This window comes from Myxocyprinus asiaticus, chromosome 19, assembly GCF_019703515.2.
Source record: "Myxocyprinus asiaticus isolate MX2 ecotype Aquarium Trade chromosome 19, UBuf_Myxa_2, whole genome shotgun sequence".
In the NCBI taxonomy this organism is placed as follows: Eukaryota; Metazoa; Chordata; class Actinopteri; order Cypriniformes; family Catostomidae; genus Myxocyprinus; species Myxocyprinus asiaticus.
Genome location: NC_059362.1, coordinates 46,659,568 through 46,679,919, shown reverse-complemented (window position 1 = coordinate 46,679,919; position 20,352 = coordinate 46,659,568). Strand labels below are relative to the sequence as shown.

Here is a 20,352-nt window from a genome sequence, read left to right as displayed (position 1 = left end):
TAAATACAAAAACTAAAAGAGGGATGTGTTTAAATACTGTGTGCTTGCATGAGATCAGTCACACTAAACTTTGTACTGTCTGAGGTTTAGAAAAGATGCTGTTCAAACTATTGGTAGCATGCTAAGATAGACAAACAGGTTTCAACAAAGCCCTGTTTCTTTTCTGTGAATGTGCAATCAAATTGGTTTCTGATATCTACTGCTCCACAATACCAAAAGGGGGCAATCTTGACCAATGTACAGAATGTCATCTCAACATTCTGATTTACATGCAAGGACAATATTTGTCTGTCTATCCTTGTGTCAGATTAAAAAGTGCCATAAAGTCCAAATGACTTGTGCAGTATATTCGTATTCTTCTGAAGTCATACAAAAGCTTTGTTTTTACCTACAATGTACAATCTGTCCATCTGTCCTTCTCACTGTCTTTTCTTACACAAAAGCACTGTGGTTGCACCATTGTACATTTTAAATGGTGATACCATGATACTGTTTGATGACCGTATTCATAAATGAACCCTCATAGTGAATCATTGTGCTGTGCAATGGAAGGGGCGGAGTGTGTGTGTGAGAGTGTGTCTTTGTCTAGAGTTACACAGCTGTCCAGAGACATGGGCGGAGAGACTTCCAAACACTTTGGAAATATGTGTGTGAGTGTGTTTGAGAGATGGGAGGGTCTACAAGTGGAGTTCCAGACATCTCAATGAGCTCTGCAGTTCTCTCGAACTCTCAAACACACTCACAGCAGCATGCCAAAGATGTTTAGCAATGCTGGACTTTGTACCCCAAGAGTTCTTCAGTGCAGCCTCAACACAGACACACGCAGAAGAAGATAAGACAGGACTGAATGAACGAGAGAACACATGCTGAAGACATGGAGCATAGAAGATGTGCAGGAGAAATCAAGGATCATGGGGTGCGAGCCAGTGAGACCTTAAAGTAGGGGTGGGCGGTATGAACAAAATCTTAGTAGTATTGCCTATTTTTGGATAATCCAGTGAATTAAATACTTCACAGGTGAAAGATGAAACTTCATCTCATTTTATTATTTTCTCTTTTTATTTGGAACTGGATGGATGCAAACTAAGAGATAAGAGATTGTTCATAAAGAATGTCATCAGTGCAAGAGATTAAAAGACCCTAAACACTAAAAATAATATTATAAAACAGATTGTTCAGACTCTAGACCGATATATCTGCCTTGATTTGGCTATTTTACGATTATCGGCCAATGTCCGTGTTCGCTTGTTAACTTTCCCTTGTGTCAGTTCCAATATCTACCAATAGTTTTGTCAATGGATCATAAAGAAAATCTGTTTTCAAGGTTTTTTTTTCAAGTTTACTCACTTTTGAGTAAATATTGTGCAAAGCAAGTGTTCGTTTCACTTTAAAAAATTGTGCACATCTGATTTGCTGTTGTTCAATTATAAGTATATATCAGCATTTATTTCTGACATCCTGCTCTCACAGCGTATCTCTATCAGTCACCAACTAGCATATACCGTTATACCCCTACGATGGAAAGACTAATATGTAAGAACTGTTTCCAGTGAGAATCACTAACTGAGAAGCGAGTGACTAAGAAAGAGACACGAGACTCCAGTGGACCTCTCGGAAGACGATGAAAAAGTGTTTGCTGTTGCGAGTGTGTGTTCTGTTGTCTCTACTGTGTTTTTGCGCTCACATATACGTGGAGTTCAATGGCTTTTGGCTGCAGGTTTGGAGGAAGAGACCCACTGGACCCCAAAAACAACACTCATATCACAAGGGCATTCCCACGGCAACAGATGGTTTGGGCGATGTTGGGCCCATGTGTTGCCCGCCAGAGAAACATCACAGAAGGGTAAGATGAATCGATCATATACAGTCATGATGTCTCGGGATAGCACACCCAGAAATGAAACTTCTGTCTTCATTAAGTCCACCTCATGTCCTTTTCTAGCATGTCTAGCCTCTTCCCAATCCTGTAAAATGCCTACATGCATGGTTTTGGTCTCTTTTGAAAGCAGACACTCTGAAGTTTTTCCCCAGCAGTCAGAATCACTGTAAGTGCTACTGATTTTGAATAATAGAAGTTTGAACACACTGAAATAGAAGGGTTTTTTTTTTTTTTTTTTGCATACAGATGCCTGCAGATGACTATAACTGGGAGCTATTAGTTGGAAAATACAATGGGACCACAGCATGAAGCCTTACCTAGTCCAAGTTCAAATTTTATAACAATACCACATAAAATGAATATTTTATACATGTTTTTCTAAGGGTATGTCCAGCCGTATTCCAAAAATGCCTTTTGGATACTCCAAAGGACCATTGGTAACCATGGCCACATGCCTAGGATAAAAAGGTTGTTACTTTTGAAAGCTTTAACGTACAGTCATAATTTTAGGTTCTAATGAAAGGTTACACTTAGAGCTATCATATCCCACCACTATTAGTATTGCTGACACAGAGTAACTGAAGCATAAACACATTAGAGTGTTTTTTTCCCTTCTCGAAACTCAAATTTGTGCATATAAAAGAGTCAAAACAAGTGATATGGTGGAAAAGCAGTTTATATAAGAAATACACACCAAACTATTTACATACAATTATACTTTTACAGGTTTTTAGCAACATGCCAGTCATTGTAGCAGGTGTGGGGATAAAGCACAAAGGCACATCACAGGTGGAGCACTTCACTGGTGACTTTTCTTGGCACTGCCTGCACTTCAGCCGACCAGTGGTGCTGAGTCCACTGATATGCACTGGCCTGTGATGTGCTCTGCGTGGAGCAGGAGATACGGGTCTGGCTGTGGAGTGAGACCTTAACTCTGCCAGCTCCTCAGCAAGGGTCTCTCTGAATGCCTTCTGGTGCATAGGGACCTCTCCTTTACCTTTTGCAATGACTTTGTGGAGGAGGAAGGCCTTCACAATTGCCATGTCCATGAAATGATAAAATAACATCTTGTACCACTTCTGGGTCTTGTGAATGACTTTATAGTACCCTATCAGGGTGTCAGAAAGGTCCACTCCATCCGTGCACCTGGATGGACAGAAAAAAACAACACTGAGAAAAATATACCAAAACATAAATATATCAACCACACATATTATTACATTTCAAAATGCATAAAACATAGTTGAATACTGGTTGTACTCCTTTACCACTGGTGGAACTGGGATGTCCTTCATTGTCCAGTGCTGATCTGCACCTTTGACCCTCCTTTGTACTGTGTCCTCCGCATGTGCCTTGTGGAGTGTTGAACACAGGAAGACGTCTCTTGTGTCTCGCCACTGGACAAAGAGGAGGGAGTCGTTCCTGATCCAGTGTTTGCTGCCGCGGTAAATTTTGAGTCCAGATTGCTGACTTTCCTTTTCGGGAATCCAATTCTGTTTGTGCGGATGGTTCCGCAAGCCCAGATCCTCTTCTGAAGGAGGTCACGGAAAAGGGTGGGACTTGTGTAAAAATTGTCAACAAAGAGCTTGTATCCGGTGCCCAGCAACTGTGTGTCAATTAGCTCCATCACGACTCATAATGGAGACCCTTGGAACTCTTTCCGTGGAGCTTTCCCTCGTTGACAAAAAAGTCCCTGGTGTAACCGTTCTTGGAGTCCGCCAGAACGAAGAGTTTATATCCCCAGCAAACAGGCTTATTTTTCATATACTGTTTGAGCCCAATGCGGGCTTTGGAGGTAACCATTCGCTCATCAATGGCAATTTCCTGGCCAGGGTGATGGTTCCTTTTGCAGGCCTCTCTAATCTCCTGGTAAAGTGGCTTTATTTTGCAAAGACAATCGAAGGCTGCTGTGCCTCTCCTTTGCTCGTTAGCAGCATCCTCCACCAAGCTACTGAGGTGAAGGGATTGGCAGATTGTGAGGAACTTCTTTCCGGTCATTACCTGTTTTTGGAATGGCAAGCTGTACAGTTTACTCCCTTGCCAGTAATCAGTAAATGCAGAGCATTTTACTACACCCATGTAGATGACCATGGACATGAATGAAAAAAATGTCCTGCAATGTCAGGTCAATCCACGGGTTGGTGGGTGCTGAGTGGTGAGTCAAGCCAAAGTCATTGGTATTTTGAGTTATTGTCTGTAAAATAGAGTTAGTAAAAAAAAAAGTTGGAAAAGCTGCAGAGCTGTGTACGTAGCTGTTCGTTTGAGCTGGGGTCCTGGTGAACTGGTGGGTCTGAAGGTGGGCTGTGGTGGTGTTATGTCTGGAACGTCAACATCATTCCATCTCTCTTCAGATGTGCTCGTTGACATCCCAGCTTGACTGCTGCTTCCACCTTTCCCTCTCCCCCGTCCTCTGCCTCTTGGTCTTCTCCTGCTGGCAGAACCTCTCTGGAGAGTTGGAGGATGGGGCTCCTCTCTTGATGAGGTGCTGTCCTGCTGCTCCACTCTATGTGGCCGCTTGCTGAGTGGGGGAGAAGTATCCGGCTCCCAATCGATATCTGATTCTACATCAGATAATTGCCTATAATGAAAAATAAAGAAACAACAGTCATTTACAAAGCTAGACAAAGCTTACTTGTCGAGAGTAATGTCTCCTCCCTCCAGAAACATTGCATCTGCCTCGGAGTCAATATATGATTCATCACTGTTTACTTCTGAAACTTCATCCCCAGACTCGTCGCTTTCACAACGAGTACATTCTTCAAGCACATCTTGGAGCGAATAGTTTGTTTTCCTCATCCGTTTTGCCATCATTCACTTTCCAGAAGCGTCAACAGTTACAAAACTACACTTTTCAATTATATAGGCCGAACAATATTATTCTTTTCCGTTTGGTAATTAATTCTTTTATTTAATGCTTTTTCGTTGGTTAATTTATTTAATTTAATACAGGGAATTTTGCCAGCATTTTTTCAGAAGATAAACAATAATTTTATAGAATTGGGCTGTTAATGTTCCAAAAAAGCACACTGATGTTTTTCTCCTTGTATTGTGCATAGAAATGATATGTTTTTTGTATTGTGGGCTAATTCCGTAACTGCCATCTATTATTTTGAATGGTGTGGAAAAGCAACTTTAATAAATAAACGGATGTCTGCCATGATTAAATTAATCACAAACAGTGGCCATTAATTTGTTCTCCGTGCACTTGTCGATGTGCATGATACGAGATATTTGTGTTGGCACTCCTGGAAGTGTCATGTTTGCAGATCGGATCTATATGCCGTTAAGATCAATCCATAATCACGTACAATAAATTGGCTTTTAAGGATGTATACCGTCGTCATGATTAACACAGGCTAACGATTGGGGTAAACTCTGTCGTGTGACACTATATTTTTGCGTTAATGCCAATTTTCTCATCAAAAAGTGTTTCCAAACTAGTTTTTCACGACATTTGAAGTATCGACATCGCTAGAGTTAAACGGAAAAATATTATGTCGACACTTGTGAAATTTTTGCGATAATTTGCGTTTCCATCAGCTCTAAAACTTTTTAGCAAAAAATCCTTGGATGGAAACATAGTTAGTGAGATCATACGTCTTTGGTTTTCACGTGTCTCGTCATTGACGTCTTACTTGAAATAATGCATCTTGATGCACAAAACTGAATTGAATTTTTGGTCCCACATTATATTAGGCGTCTTTATCTACTATGTACTAACATTAAAATATATACAATACAATGTAGTTATTGTGTAGCTATATGTTGTTCTGCAAAATTCTCATAAGATGTCACATTTGTTGCTACCGAGGTTGAGGTATGGGTAGGTTTAGGATTAAGGGTTAGATTAGGGTTAGTGTTTAGGTTAAGGTTGTTTTTTTAAAACACGGCGGCTTCAAAAGTCACAGTATGATGTCCAAGTATCTTCAACTAATGTTTACCACAGACCTTATTAATTAGAAATTCCTGAGGAAACCCACAGCTAATTAGCCTTCGGGGTTCACCTACAAATTGATGTCACAGCTGAACAGGTCTATAACAAAATAATCACAATATACTGTATGTGACCTGCACTTTGAGTCACTGTGACCCATAAACACATTTTGAGTTTTATGCACTAAAGTAAAAAGAAAAGCATTGAAATGACTATATCTCTACAAAGGTTTGGTATAGAAACATGATAATTATATGGTAACACTTAACAAAATTCTAATGTTAACATCAGTAAATACATTAGGTGTCATGAACAAACAATGAACAATATATTTTTGCAGCATTTATTACTCTTTGTCAATGTTAATTTATAAAGATACAATTATTCTCTGTTAGTTCAAGTTTATAATGCATTAACTAATGTAAACGTATGCTTTTAATTTAAATAAAATGTTGAAATTACATTGCATTATTCATTGTTAGTTCCTGTTAAAGGGATAATTCACTTAAAAATGAAAATTCAGTCATTGTTTACTCACCCCTGTGTTGTTATAACCGTGTATGACTTTCTTTCTTTTTCTTAACACAAAGAGAGATATTGTGAATAAATGTTGTGCTCAGTGATGTCATAGAGTGGCAGTTTATGGTGACCACCTCTTCAAGCTTCAAAAGAAGGCAAAAGTGTAATTCAAACCGAAATCTAATGTATTATTTAGTGAAAATGTTCACTGAACCTTGACTTCCTGTGTGCGTTTATGATAGGGCATGAGAGCAAAAGTTCACGCAGCCCCCTCGCAACATTGTTTATCTAACAAAACTAAAGCGACAACAGAAAACAACACGGCTGCAAACAAAACAGAGAACGGAATGTACTAAACATGTCTGAAGAGTTTGTAGTTGAAGAACTGATGCATTTCTATGCCCAGCCTTATTTTTGTAAACTTTTTTTGCCAGCTCACAGTGGCCGGAGTTAACCACGCGATGCTGAAAATAGAAAACAAGCAATCGATAGAATGCACCGTCGCTCGTCACAGCTGGTTAGGACAAAAACTCTGATTAACATAGAAAGTATACCTTTTATCATGTGCCGTTTGCCATCATGTTAGGACACGGTGTGACTGTGGCTGCCTGTAGCCTCCTCTATGTTTCTGATTGATTTCAGAGTACTCCGTTCAAAAAAATAAGGCTGGGCATAGAAATGCATCAATTCTTCAACTACAAACATTTCAGACATGTTTAGTAAGTTCTGTTCTCTGTTTTGTGTGCAGTTGTGTTGTGTTCTGTTGTCACTATCGCTGTGGAGGACCTGTTTTTAGATAAACAAAACGATTTTTCGCTTGAACGCCCAAATGTTGTGAGGGGGCTGCATGAACTTTTGCTCTCATGCCCTATCATGAACGCACACAGGAGATCAACGGTCAGTGAACATTTTCACTAAATAATACATTCGATTTCAGTTTGTTTCTCACCAAATCTTATCGTATACTTTCATAACAATCATGAGTCTCATGAAATAATTTATTAGACTTCTGAATTATACTTTTGAAGCTTGAAGAGGTGGTCACCATTAACTGCCATTGTATGACATCACCGAACACAACATTTATTCACAATTTCTCTCTTTGTGTTAAGAAAAAGAAAAAGTCATATAAACAATGACTGAATTTTCATGTTTGGGTGAACTAATCCTTTAACTAATGTAGATACCTAGTGTTAACAAATACAATCTTATTGTAAAGCGTTACCAATTCGATCATAAGAAGTGGAGACTTTCCTTTTTTACTTTAGTGCATAAAACTCAAAATGTATTTCTGGGTCAAAGTGACTTAAAATGATGTAGCAGGTCACATACACACTCTCCTATCAGATCGTAATGGTCAACATGTAATTTTCATGTTTTAGAAAAAGAGAATCTGAACTTTGGAGAAACACTTCATAATTATGACATCACACACATAGCATAACTCCAAAAGCCACTTTTTAAAGGGAGGGTTTATAGTTGCTCAATTGGAACCATATGAAGGGTTTAATTACATTGAAACGAATGTTACTCAGTGCATTCAGCATAACCTAGAATGCCAGAGAAGACTATCTGCACTGTGCTGCTTATTACAAGACCACTTACCAAATTAATAAACAAATGGAGATAAAATCTTGATTTGAGAGTAAATTATTTTAAGAGAGAAGGAAGAGTGCAGAGCGATACAATATGAAACAAGCACAGATGTGTAGAAAATCACTTGCCTGGGATTACGGTTTGTTTGGGCGAGATTATGAAATAAAATAAGACAGGAGCTGATGTTGGTGAGAATCAATCCAAAGACAAACACGCATGCAATGATAGGAACACTCACTTGCAGAAGGAAATGCACCCAGTCCTTCCAAACACTTCACAATCACATTCAAAGACAGACACTCAGGCCGCAGAATATTTTGATAACACACTGTTGGTTTCCAGGCAACCACTGCTATATTTTGAGATATTTGGGTTAATGATATTCTGCCACATTCCAAGCTTTTCCCACTTTTTCCCTCTTATCCTATAAATGTTTCAGTTCTAGTGCTTGCTATCAGCTTTATTACTTTTCATTTAGAAATCACAGTATTCAAATTAACACTGAATTTGTTAAGTATTTGTTGCATGTGTTAACAGTCAGTGTTTCTAGAATTCGGACTCTTGGCTCTGAGTCCACACGCCTGAAAAGTGGCAGCTGAGACTATACTGAAAATGTATTGAAACCAGCTGTGCGAGGTTCAGCAGCCAATTCCTCCATGCATTGGAGAGACAAGACCCCAAAACTCGCCGGAAGACATCCACAAATGCCCCACCACCGAACTAGAACTGCATTTTCTAGAAGTGAAATCAGAAGCTTGTTTTATTTATATCAAATGGATGAATACAACAACCAAATCATAAGTTGACCTTTAGATTTGGAAATCGAGAACCAGTTCTAATTCATAAACCGTTCCACAACTGAATGATTTTCCTGATGCTCAGGTTTGTTAACTGAAACAGACAGGTAGTCCCTCTATAAACTCACATCATTGGTTGAGCCAGAAGATGACACGTCTTGTGTCTATACTTTTGAAACAGTATTTTAACGTTTACGGATTGGCCCCCTGGAGGTCCGCTGGAAGTGCCTCACTGTAACACAGATTTTTGCATTTTTTAAAGTAAAGGAGGGATGAGTCGAATTATTTTTTTATAGTAATCAACATTGTGACACAAATGCTGTCGATACCTTGGGAAACACTTATTTTAAGGGTCCACAATAATGTGCTAGTTAAGCATGAATAAGACGGTAATTAATGCATAACTGAGAGTAAGGCTATCTCAGCCATCTTTTACATTAAACATCTTATTTTGTGTAGAAAGTAATGCAATTAATGCTCTATTTCAGATATCAGTGATATATCTTAAAAAAAGGATTGTCAGGGGGGGCCTGGGTAGCTCAGCGAGTACTGACGCTAACTATCACCCCTGGAGTCGAGAGTTCGAATCCCAGGGCGTGCTGAGTGACTCCAGCCAGGTCTCCTAAGCAACCAAATTGGTCCGGTATGCTAGGGAGGGTAGAGTCACATGGGGTAACCCCCTCGTGGTCGCAATTAGGGGTTCTCGCTCTCAATGGGGCGCGATGTCATCAGAAGCGGAGGCAACTGAGACATTTCTTCCGCCACCCGGATTGAGGTGTGCAACCGCGCCACTACGAGTAGTGGGAATTGGGCATTCCAAGTTGTGAGAAAAATGGATTGTCTGATTTAAAAGAAACTTGGTATGCATCATCTACATCATGTCCTGAGGATACCTTAGCAGTTTTGAGACAGCGCCAGCTTTAGTTCAAAAGATAATCCACACTTGTGTGCTGACTCTAACCTTGCGATGTCTCTTTGCCGTCAGCCTGGCATGTCAACTGAGTGGCACTGTGTGAGAACGTCTGGTCAAAGATCTGATGTTGTGGGTTCAAATCCCCATCTTGACAAATCATGCAGTTAAAATATCTGTTGTTACGGAGATCTTTGCATTGTGCTTATTGAATGGTTGATGGGCTTTTCCTCAATACATTTTAGATTTTCATCTTTGTTGAAAAGTTACATGAATACGAAGTTGATTATGGTGACTACGATGATTGTCTGTGATTCCTCTAAGCTTGATGTGTCCCTTTGTTGACTGTCAGTGTTGTGGCAGTGTGATGCAGTGGAAAGGCGTAGGTTTGAAAACATCCTGAGGTGTATGAGGTCCATTTGATTCATCAAGAGGAGAGTATACTGTATATACATCTTTTGAATGCATTGTTGAATTCAAAAGAAAATCGTAAGGCATCATCATCATTATGTCCTGAGGATATCTGAGCAGTTTGGAGACAGCACCACATAGTGGTCAGAATGCTTATTCAATTCAAACAAAACTTTTTATGTATCATTGCTTCCTTAGTCTAAGTCTTCAGAAAATGGTAGAGAGAAATTTCTAAATGCTTTTCTTATTTATTTTATTCAAAACCTGCTGACTCTCAGCTTGGTATGGTCTATTTAGCACATGTAAAGCTTGTGGTAATGTGGTGAAGCAGTTGGTGTGCCATACCTCTCTGCTGTGGAGACAGAAAAGTTACCAGTTTGAGACCAGCTTGGGGCTATCTTGAAAAATCTTGAGTATCTGCCAAATATCTTGACCGGACTTGTCTTTCTTTATGCTGTGTTTGATATCAGCCACATCGGCTCTCTACCATTTTGAATACTTTTTTCATTATTCAAACCTGCTGACTCAGCTTGGCATGTCTCTTCCATCACCTGCAAAGTTTGTGGCAACGTGGTGCAACGGTCAGTGCGTCATGTCTATGTGCTGTGGAGATCGAAAGGTTGCCAGTTCGAGATCAGCTTATACTGTATATATACACAGTATATGATATCTGATATAGAGCATTATATCAAGTTTTCGTAATCAAATTTACTAAACAATATTAAGTCAGTAATTAAGGCTAATACGTATTGGCTTTACAAAGCTGTTACCAATAAACGACTAATAAAAATCTTCTATTAAAGACAACTGGACCCCCTGTTCTAAAGCAACAATTTTACCTATTCAAGTTACAGGTTTGTTTTGCTTTAATTAGGTTGTATTTAATTTTATTTAAATATATTTAAAACAGTATGACTAATAAGTATTGTCTTTACAAAGCTGTTACTATTAAATGACTAAAATCTTCTATTAAAGATAGTTTGACCCGCTGTTTTAAGTTTAACCCATTCAAGTTATTGGTTTGTTTTGCACTTATAATTTGGCATTTTAAGGTTATTGAACTATGTTTACTTTATTATTATTGGTTCTACTAAATTGTTGCTTAATAATTGCTAAAATCTTAAAGACATTCTGACTCTTTGTTCTGAAGTGAAACATTATGCAAGTTATTAATTTGTTTGACGTTTATTAGGTGATTACAGTATTTGCAGTAATACTGCAAGTTGTTATTAATTAGTTAGAAGCAGCTTTGTAAAGCCAACACTTATTAGCCCTAATTACTGGCTTAATATTGTTTAGAAACCTTGGTATATGATATCTGGAATTGAGCATTAATTACATGACTTTTTACACAAAATAAGACGTTTAGTAAGTTGTAAATGATGGCTAAGATAGCCTTACTCTACGTATAGTTAATTATTAATTACGGTCTTATTATGCTTAACTAGTGCATTATTGTGGACTCAATAATGGAAAATAAAGTGTTACCATATCTTGAACCTGGAACAGTCCTTTAAATAAGACATCAGGCGAGTTTTCAGGAAGGTCAAGAGTGCAAGTCTTAAGAAACATTTAAATGGCTGAACAATAAAAGACTGAATAGAGACAGAAAAGTTAGAAGAGTACAACACAGTGCAACTCTTTTTCTAAACAAACCAGGCGTTTCGCTAATGTAGAACAGGGTTTGTTTGACATTTGTAAGAGGAATGAATAAACTTAGACCCAAAATAGCCACAGCGCTTTGGGATATGGAAGTATGTAACTTGCTCTATTAAAAACAAAAACTGGGGACTGTGTAGCTCAGCGAGTATTGACACTGACTATCACCCCTGGAGTCGCGAGTTCGAATCCAGGGCGTGCTGAGTGACTCCAGCCAGGTCTCCTAAGCAACCAAATTGGCCCGGTTGCTAGGGAGGGTAGAGTCACATGGGGTATGGTCACTATAATGTGGTTTGCTCTCGGTGGGGCACGTGGTCAGTTGTGCGTGGATGCGGCGGTGGATGGCATGAAGACTCCACATGCGCTATGTCTCCATGTGGTAAGATGCGCAGATTGACGGTCTCAGATGTGGAGGCAACTGAGATTCGTCCTCCGCCACCCGGATTGAGGCACTATGCCACCACAAGGACTTAGAGCACATTGGGAATTGGGCATTCCAAATTGGGGAGAAAAAAACAAAAGCAAAAAAAAAAAACTGACCAACTTTGAGTAGCTCAAATCAACACACCTGATGCTGGCTACACGTCTGTTCAAATCAGCTCTTGTGTGCATGTCTGGAAATTAAAGGGTTTTTACTTTTGTGTAGATTCCTCGATGGAAGATCGACCTGGAGCCCTGGGCCACTGAGTCACACAGTCTGGAGGAAGAAGCAGACAGATTCATCAAGTACATCTCTACACCAAAGGTAATATACCTATTGTTTTTATACATTTAGAAGATCTCCCACTGACTATTGTTCTTAAAGGTGAAGTGTGCAATTTTTGGATGTTCAAATACATTCTGTTAACTCACTTTCATGTTGAGAGTCACTATCAGTAATCCATTGGTACTTTGACTTCCTGAAGAGTGTCTTAAACACTTTGACTTTCAAAAACTTCATCAGTTTGTTTGAACGTCTTGACATGTCAACGTCTGACTGACTGGTGGGACCATCTGTTTGTCCAATGAATGGAAATCAAGGGGTGTTTAGAAAAGTTGTTTGAAAACAGTGATTATGTTGGCTTGTCAAATGCCTAACCCCTTTTGAAATTGGCGCAACCCCCTTTTGGAGTAACCCTGCCCCCTTCTGGAGTAACCCCAACCCCATTTGGAGATGTCCGGCCTGCAGTTATACCTACTTTACTTGTGTTGCAAAAATGACGTTTTTCAAACCTGTATGACTTTCTTTCTTCCGTAAAACACAAACAGAGTTGTGAAGGCCTAATCACACTAAGCCTGAGACGGTTTTTTTTCTCAAGCTTTATGAAAAGCAAATTCACTCCCGAAAAATAGGTGATGCTTAACGAAAATTAATTTTATTCCAGTACAGTACAAGTTCCTCCAATTTAACCCTTATGTTGCGTTCCGATAATTTTGACCTTGACGACTTGTTTTTCTTGCGTTTTTTTTTTTTTTTTAATCCAATTGGAATCAAATTTCTTGACTTTGTTCACATATGGAATGTGCCATTTTCTTTACATTTTTTTGGTTTTATTTCACTTTGTTACACTTGCTGTGTTCCCGGTCAAAAATGACCGGCCATTGGACATGAATGGATTAGACTACAAAATACAGAAATATTAAGAGTTCAGGAGCATCCCAATCCTTTAGATGACCACATACACTGGTGGTCAAAAGTTTGGAATAATGTACAGATTTTGCTCTTATGGAAAGAAATTGGTCCTTTTATTCACCAAAGTGGCATTCAGCTGATCACAATGTATAGTCAGGACATTAATAACATGAAAAATCACTATTACAATTTGAAAAAACATTTCAGAACTTCTTAAACTACTTCAAAGAGTTCTCATCAATAAATCCTCCACGTGCAGCAATGACAGCTTTGCAGATCCTTGTTATTCTAGCTGTCAGTTTGTCCAGATACTCAGGTGACATTTCACCCCACACTTCCTGTAGCACTTGCCATAGATGTGACTGTCTTGTCGGGCACTTCTGACGCACCTTACAGTCTAGCTGATCCCACAAAAGCTCAATGGGGTTAAGATCCAGAACACTCTTTTCCAATTATCTGTTGTCCAATGTCTGTGTTTCTTTGCCCACTCGAACCTTTTCTTTTTGTTTTTCTGTTTCAAAAGTGGCTTTTTCTTTGCAGTTCTTCCCATAAGGCCTGCACCCCTGAGTCTTCTCTTTACTGTTGTACATGAAACTGGTGTTGAGCGGGTAGAATTCAATGAAGCTGTCAGCTGAGGACATGTGAGGCGTCTATTTCTCAAACTAGAGACTCTGATGTACTTATCCTCTTGTTTAGTTGTACATCTGGTCTTCCACATCTCTTTCTGTCCTTGTTAGAGTCAGTTGTCCTTTGTCTTTGAAGACTGTAGTGTACACCTTTGTATGAAATCTTCAGTTTTTTGGCAATTTCAAGCATTGTAGAACATTAATTCCTCAAAACAATGATTGACTGATGAGCTTCTAGAGAAAGCTGTTTCTTTTTTGGCCATTTTTGGCCTAATATTGACCTTAAGACATGCCAGTCTATTGCATACTATGGCAACTCAAAAACAAACACAAAGACAATGTTAAGCTTCATTTAATGAACCAAATATCTTTCAGCTGTGTTTGATATAATGGCAAGTGATTTTCTAGTACCAAATGATCAATTTAGCATGATTACTCAAGGATAAGGTGTTGGAGTGATGGCTGCTGTCTAGATTTGATCAAAAATGACTTTTTTCAAATAGTGATGGTGCTGTTTTTTACATCAGTAATGTCCTGACTATATTTTGTGATCAGTTGAATGCCACTTTGGTGAATAAAAGTACCAATTTAATTCCCAAACAGCAAAATCTGTACATTATTCCAAACTTTTGGCCGCCAGTGTATGTGTGTTTTCGGGGGAGAGAGAGAGAGAGAGAGAGAGAGACAGACACACACACACACACACACACACGTACGCTCTTTGAGGAATATTTCAACATCTACTCATCGTATTATGTTGTGTTTGGGCTCGTTTGTATCAGCAGTCTGCTGTAAGTTACGATGTCATTTTCTATGTTATATGTATGTTTCAGGAGGTAATAAGGAAAAATGTGACAAAAAGACACTCCTGTTTATTATATTAATGTGTCTGAGGGAATTTCATACAGTAAAACTCACAGCAGTTTGACCGCTGAGTGAAAATAATTTACTTATTGCATTCTACAAATTGAGACTCTTCTAACGATATATAACACATGGATATCTCCTCTTTTTATGTTTTTACCAACTCTGAATATAATTGTTGTGATAACAAATTTGCAAATGATGAGAACGAAACAGTTCTTATTTGTCAGTAAATTAAAAATCATTATTTAAGAATTGGTCGGATCAGCTGCACTGTAAACTCCAGATTCTAAGCTTTAAAACGACACCTATTGTGTTCGGATCAAGCAAGCGATTATTCGTTTATGATGTAATTATTATATATATTTTTTAGTTTTCCGCAGGGAGTGTCCCCCACTAGCACGATATGAGCTCAGTTTAGTGAATCCTTCTATAAATAATTTTTTTAATATGCTAAAAAAAGGAGCATAAAGCCTGTCATAATTACTAAAAAAAGAAGTTGATAAAAGATCTAATACAGTATATGCAATATGAGAGATTTATTAACAATCTTAGTGGAACGGTCATTTTTGACCGGGAACACAAAATGCGTTAGCACAAAACGAACATAGCACAAGTGTTAATCTCACATCCTCTACTGCAAAACACACAAACTTTAATGAAAACGTCAGTAAAAAACCAGCTAAAAATTCATAATCAATTTCAGTTTAATACATTTATTAAACTCGCCACTGATTCATGTTTTTTTTGCAATTTCTTGCCATAATAACTCCCTCCTCACTGCATTTTTGTAGCCGCTCATCAAATAATTCCTTGTGCTCAGATACCAAAGACAAGAGCAGTGAACATGCAATGTTCTTTAGGTGTTTAATGTCTAAGTAACTTCAAAAATAGATTTTTTTAAAAATCTGTCAGCCCCGATGTGAATAGCGCCATAGGAATCCATTGTTCTTATTCAAAAGCTCGTTCGCAATTCGCACTTGTTGTGAATAGGCCTTTTTGGCCTAATGTTAACCTCAGTCACCATTGACTTTCATTGAATCTTCTTTTTACATACAATGAAAGTGAACGGTCAGCCAATGTTGTATGTGTTTGTGTAGGTGTCATGTGAAAGCCCTTTGTCTGGGCCGCCAGTGTTTGACAGAGAGCATCATGGGTCATGGGTTCTGTGTTTGGATGGCAGGTTCAGTCTGATGCAACGCATCATTTCTAAACACTGCAGAATGTATTCTCTCAGGTGAGTCTGATGCACACTCTATTGCTGTCTCACTCTTGATAGAAAAGGTTCTAAATAGACTTGTACATTTACTGACTCAAGTGAAAAGAGTCTTTCTGCTCTCTAAATCTGGCTGGACTCTCTCCTTCAGTACAAGTCTATGGGGTTTTTCCAGGTGAAAATGGTAAAAGTGATCTTTTAGTAAAGTAACAATACTCTAACAACGCACATGATTTCAGCACAAACACACTGAACCTTTAATACTTACTGTTAGTGGTTTGATCAAACGTACATTTACGTACAGTACACACTTATATAATGCATTATAGCTAAGAATGGAGGTTGTGTCAGGACATGTGCCATAAATCATACCCTCAAGCTTTCCTGTGTTTTACTACCTGAATCAGCATGTCCTGTGTGTGTAATAACACTGTCTACAATGCAAATGAACAGTGTGGAAACAAGATCACTTGCATTATAATGGACAATTCGACAAAGCCGTCCACACAGCGAATGTTTAACAGTTTCTATGAGATTCTTGCCCCGCAGGTAAAAATAAACAGCTGTTAAAATAGTCATATCTGTCACCTCATAATAAAATCAAACTTAATTTGCGTACATACAGTATAAATATTTCTACAAGATTTTTGCCTCTGTCTTTATCTGTTGCCTTTCAATCTTGTACGAATCACCTCAATAGCAGATATATTACACATAATGTGTCATGTGGAACAGTGCCAAACACGTACAACTTTATTTACAGCCAAGAAAGAAAAAGTTGTCAGTGAATGAGCGCAACATCTGAAACAAAGAAAATAAAGAAGACTATTTTAGATGTTTTTCATTGACATTATTTTTACCTGAACTCTCATTTACTACAACAGCCATGAAATTCATCCTATTTGACACAATGATTTTTCTTTTTATTACATAAATTGTATGAAAATTAAAATCAGTACAAATAATATTATGTATAATTGTGAATAAATGTTGTGCTCAGTGATGTCATACAAGGCCGGTTTATGGTGACCACCTCTTCAAGCTTCAAAAGAACACAAAAGTATAATTCAGAAGTCTAATAAATTATTCCATGAGACTCATGATTGTTATGAAAGCATACGATAAGATTTGGTGAGAAACAAACTGAAATCTAATGTATTATTTAGTGAAACTGTTCACTGACCGTTGATCTCCTGTGTGCGTTCATGATAGGACACGAGAGCAACAGTTCACGCAGCCCCCTCATGACACTGGGGCGTTCAAGCGAAAACTCGTTTTGTTTATTTAAAAACAGCGATAGTGACAACAGAACACAACACAACTGCACACAAAACAGGAGAACAGAACTTCCTAAACATGTATATATATATATATATATATATATACATACACACACACTGTATATATATATATATATATATATATATATATATATATATATATATATATATATATATATATATATACACAGGTGCATCTCAATAAATTAGAATGTCGTGGAAAAGTTCATTTATTTCAGTAATTTAACTCAAATTGTGAAACTCGTGTATTAAATAAATTCAGTGCACACAGACTGAAGTAGTTTAAGTCTTTGGTTCTTTTAATTGTGATGATTTTGGCTCACATTTAACAAAAACCCACCAATTCACTATCTCAAAAAATTAGAATATGGTGACATGCCAATCAGCTAATCAACTCAAAACACCTGCAAAGGTTTCCTGAGCCTTCAAAATGGTCTCTCAGTTTGGTTCACTAGGCTACACAATCATGGGGAAGACTGCTGATCTGACGGTTGTCCAGAAGACAATCATTGACACCCTTCACAAGGAGGGTAAGCCACAAACATTCATTGCCAAAGAAGCTGGCTGTTCACAGAGTGCTGTATCCAAGCATGTTAACAGAAAGTTGAGTGGAAGGGAAAAGTGTGGAAGAAAAAGATGCACAACCAACCGAGAGAACCGCAGCCTTATGAGGATTGTCAAGCAAAATAGATTCAAGAATTTGGGTGAACTTCACAAGGAATGGACTGAGGCTGGGGTCAAGGCATCAAGAGCCACCACACACAGACGTGTCAAGGAATTTGGCTACAGTTGTCGTATTCCTCTTGTTAAGCCACTCCTGAACCACAGACAACATCAGAGGCGTCTTACCTGGGCTAAGGAGAAGAAGAACTGGACTGTTGCCCAGTGGTCCAAAGTCCTCTTTTCAGATGAGAGCAAGTTTTGTATTTCATTTGGAAACCAAGGTCCTAGAGTCTGGAGGAAGGGTGGAGAAGCTCATAGCCCAAGTTGCTTGAAGTCCAGTGTTCAGTTTCCACAGTCTGTGATGATTTGGGGTGCAATGTCATCTGCTGGTGTTGGTCCATTGTGTTTTCTGAAAAGCAAAGTCACTGCACCCATTTACCAAGAAATTTTGGAGCACTTCATGCTTCCTTCTGCTGACCAGCTTTTTAAAGATGCTGATTTCATTTTCCAGCAGGATTTGGCACCTGCCCACACTGCCAAAAGCACCAAAAGTTGGTTAAATGACCATGGTGTTGGTGTGCTTGACTGGCCAGCAAACTCACCAGACCTGAACCCCATAGAGAATCTATGGGGTATTGTCAAGAGGAAAATGAGAAACAAGAGACCAAAAAATGCAGATGAGCTGAAGGCCACTGTCAAAGAAACCTGGGCTTCCATACCACCTCAGCAGTGCCACAAACTGATCACCTCCATGCCACGCCGAATTGAGGCAGTAATTAAAGCAAAAGGAGCCCCTACCAAGTATTGAGTACATATACAGTAAATGAACATACTTTCCAGAAGGCCAACAATTCACTAAAAATGTTTTTTTTATTGGTCTTATGATGTATTCTAATTTTTTGAGATAGTGAATTGGTGGGTTTTTGTTAAATGTGAGCCAGAATCATCACAATTAAAAGAACCAAAGACTTAAACTACTTCAGTCTGTGTGCATTGAATTTATTTAATACACGAGTTTCACAATTTGAGTTGAATTACTGAAATAAATGAACTTTTCCACGACGTTCTAATTTATTGAGATGCACCTGTACACAGTGCATCTGGAAAGTATTCACACTTTTGTTATGTTACAGCCTTATTCCAAAATGGATTAAATTAATTATTTTCCTCAAAATTCTACAAACAATACCCCATAATGACAACGTGAAAGAAGTTTGTTTGAAATCTTTGCAAATTTATAAAAAAAAAAAATAAAAAAAAATCACATGTACATAAGTATTCACAGCCTTTGCCATGACACTCAAAATTGAGCTCAGGTGCATCCTGTTTCCACTGATCATCCTTGAGATGTTTCTACAACTTGATTGGAGCCCAGCTGTGGTAAATTCAGTTGATTGGACATGATTTGGAAAGGCACACACCTGTCTATATAAGGTCCCACAGTTAACAGTGCATGTCAGAGCACAAACCAAGCCATGAAGTCCAAGGAATTGTCTGTAGATCTCCGAGACAGGATTGTATCGAGGCACAGATATGGGGAAGGGAACAGAAAAATGTCTGCAGCATTGAAGGTCCCAATGAGCACAGTGGCCTCCATCATCCATAAATGTAAGAAGTTTGGAACCACCAGGACTCTTCCTAGAGCTGGCCGCCTGGCCAAACTGAGCGATCAGGGGAGAAGGGCCTTAGTCAGGGAGGTGACCAAGAACCCGATGGTCACTCTGACAGAGCTCCAGCATTTCTCTGTGGAGAGAGGAGAACCTTCCAGAAGAACAACCATCTCTGCAGCACTCCACCAATCAGGCCTGTATGGTAGAGTGGCCAGACGGAAGTCTCTCCTCAGTAAAAGGCACATGACAGCCCACCTGGAGTGTGTGTGTGTGTGTGTGTGTGTGTGTGTGTGTATATATATATATATATATATATACACACACACACACACACACACTGTATATACTGTATATATACACACTGTATATACTGTATACACACACACTGTACACACACACACACACTATAAATATAAGTACATAAACACACATAAAAGGAGTGTCACTTCAACAAGGATGCAGTTAATGCACAAAAGAACGTCCATATTTCTATTCTTCTAATTCATTGCAAAAAGTCCATTTACACTACAAACTACTTATGAATGTGCTGTCTTTGTTTATATCGCTGGTGCTTGACAGGGAATGGACTATATAATAGGATGCAGATGGTGCCAGAGAAGAAACTCAGAATTAAAGTGTACTTGACCCAGCCCATTAGCGCTTTGCACATGCAATTTCACCAAACCCACTTGCGCCTAGACTTAGCGCACGCTTGCACTAAAATATCAAACCTTCATGGCTATGCCCACTGGCTT

General features: G+C 38.6%; 1 protein-coding gene across 3 annotated transcripts in view; it reads left to right on the top strand.

The window, feature by feature from the left end:
- The first annotated feature begins 703 nt into the window (after positions 1-703).
- LOC127409711 (probable methyltransferase-like protein 24) overlaps positions 704-20,352 on the top strand; it is a 32,622-nt gene continuing 12,973 nt past the window's right edge. The window contains exons 1-4 of one of the 3 annotated variants that reach the window (XM_051644461.1): positions 704-916; positions 1,718-1,843; positions 12,352-12,450; positions 15,908-16,044. In XM_051644461.1, the coding sequence (XP_051500421.1) occupies positions 848-916; positions 1,718-1,843; positions 12,352-12,450; positions 15,908-16,044 (431 nt within the window). In that variant the 5' untranslated portion in view covers positions 704-847. Of the gene's footprint in view, positions 1,844-1,942; positions 2,046-12,351; positions 12,451-15,907; positions 16,045-20,352 lie in introns of those variants that run through there. The other 2 variants (XM_051644460.1, XM_051644462.1) reach the window with 2 other exon arrangements.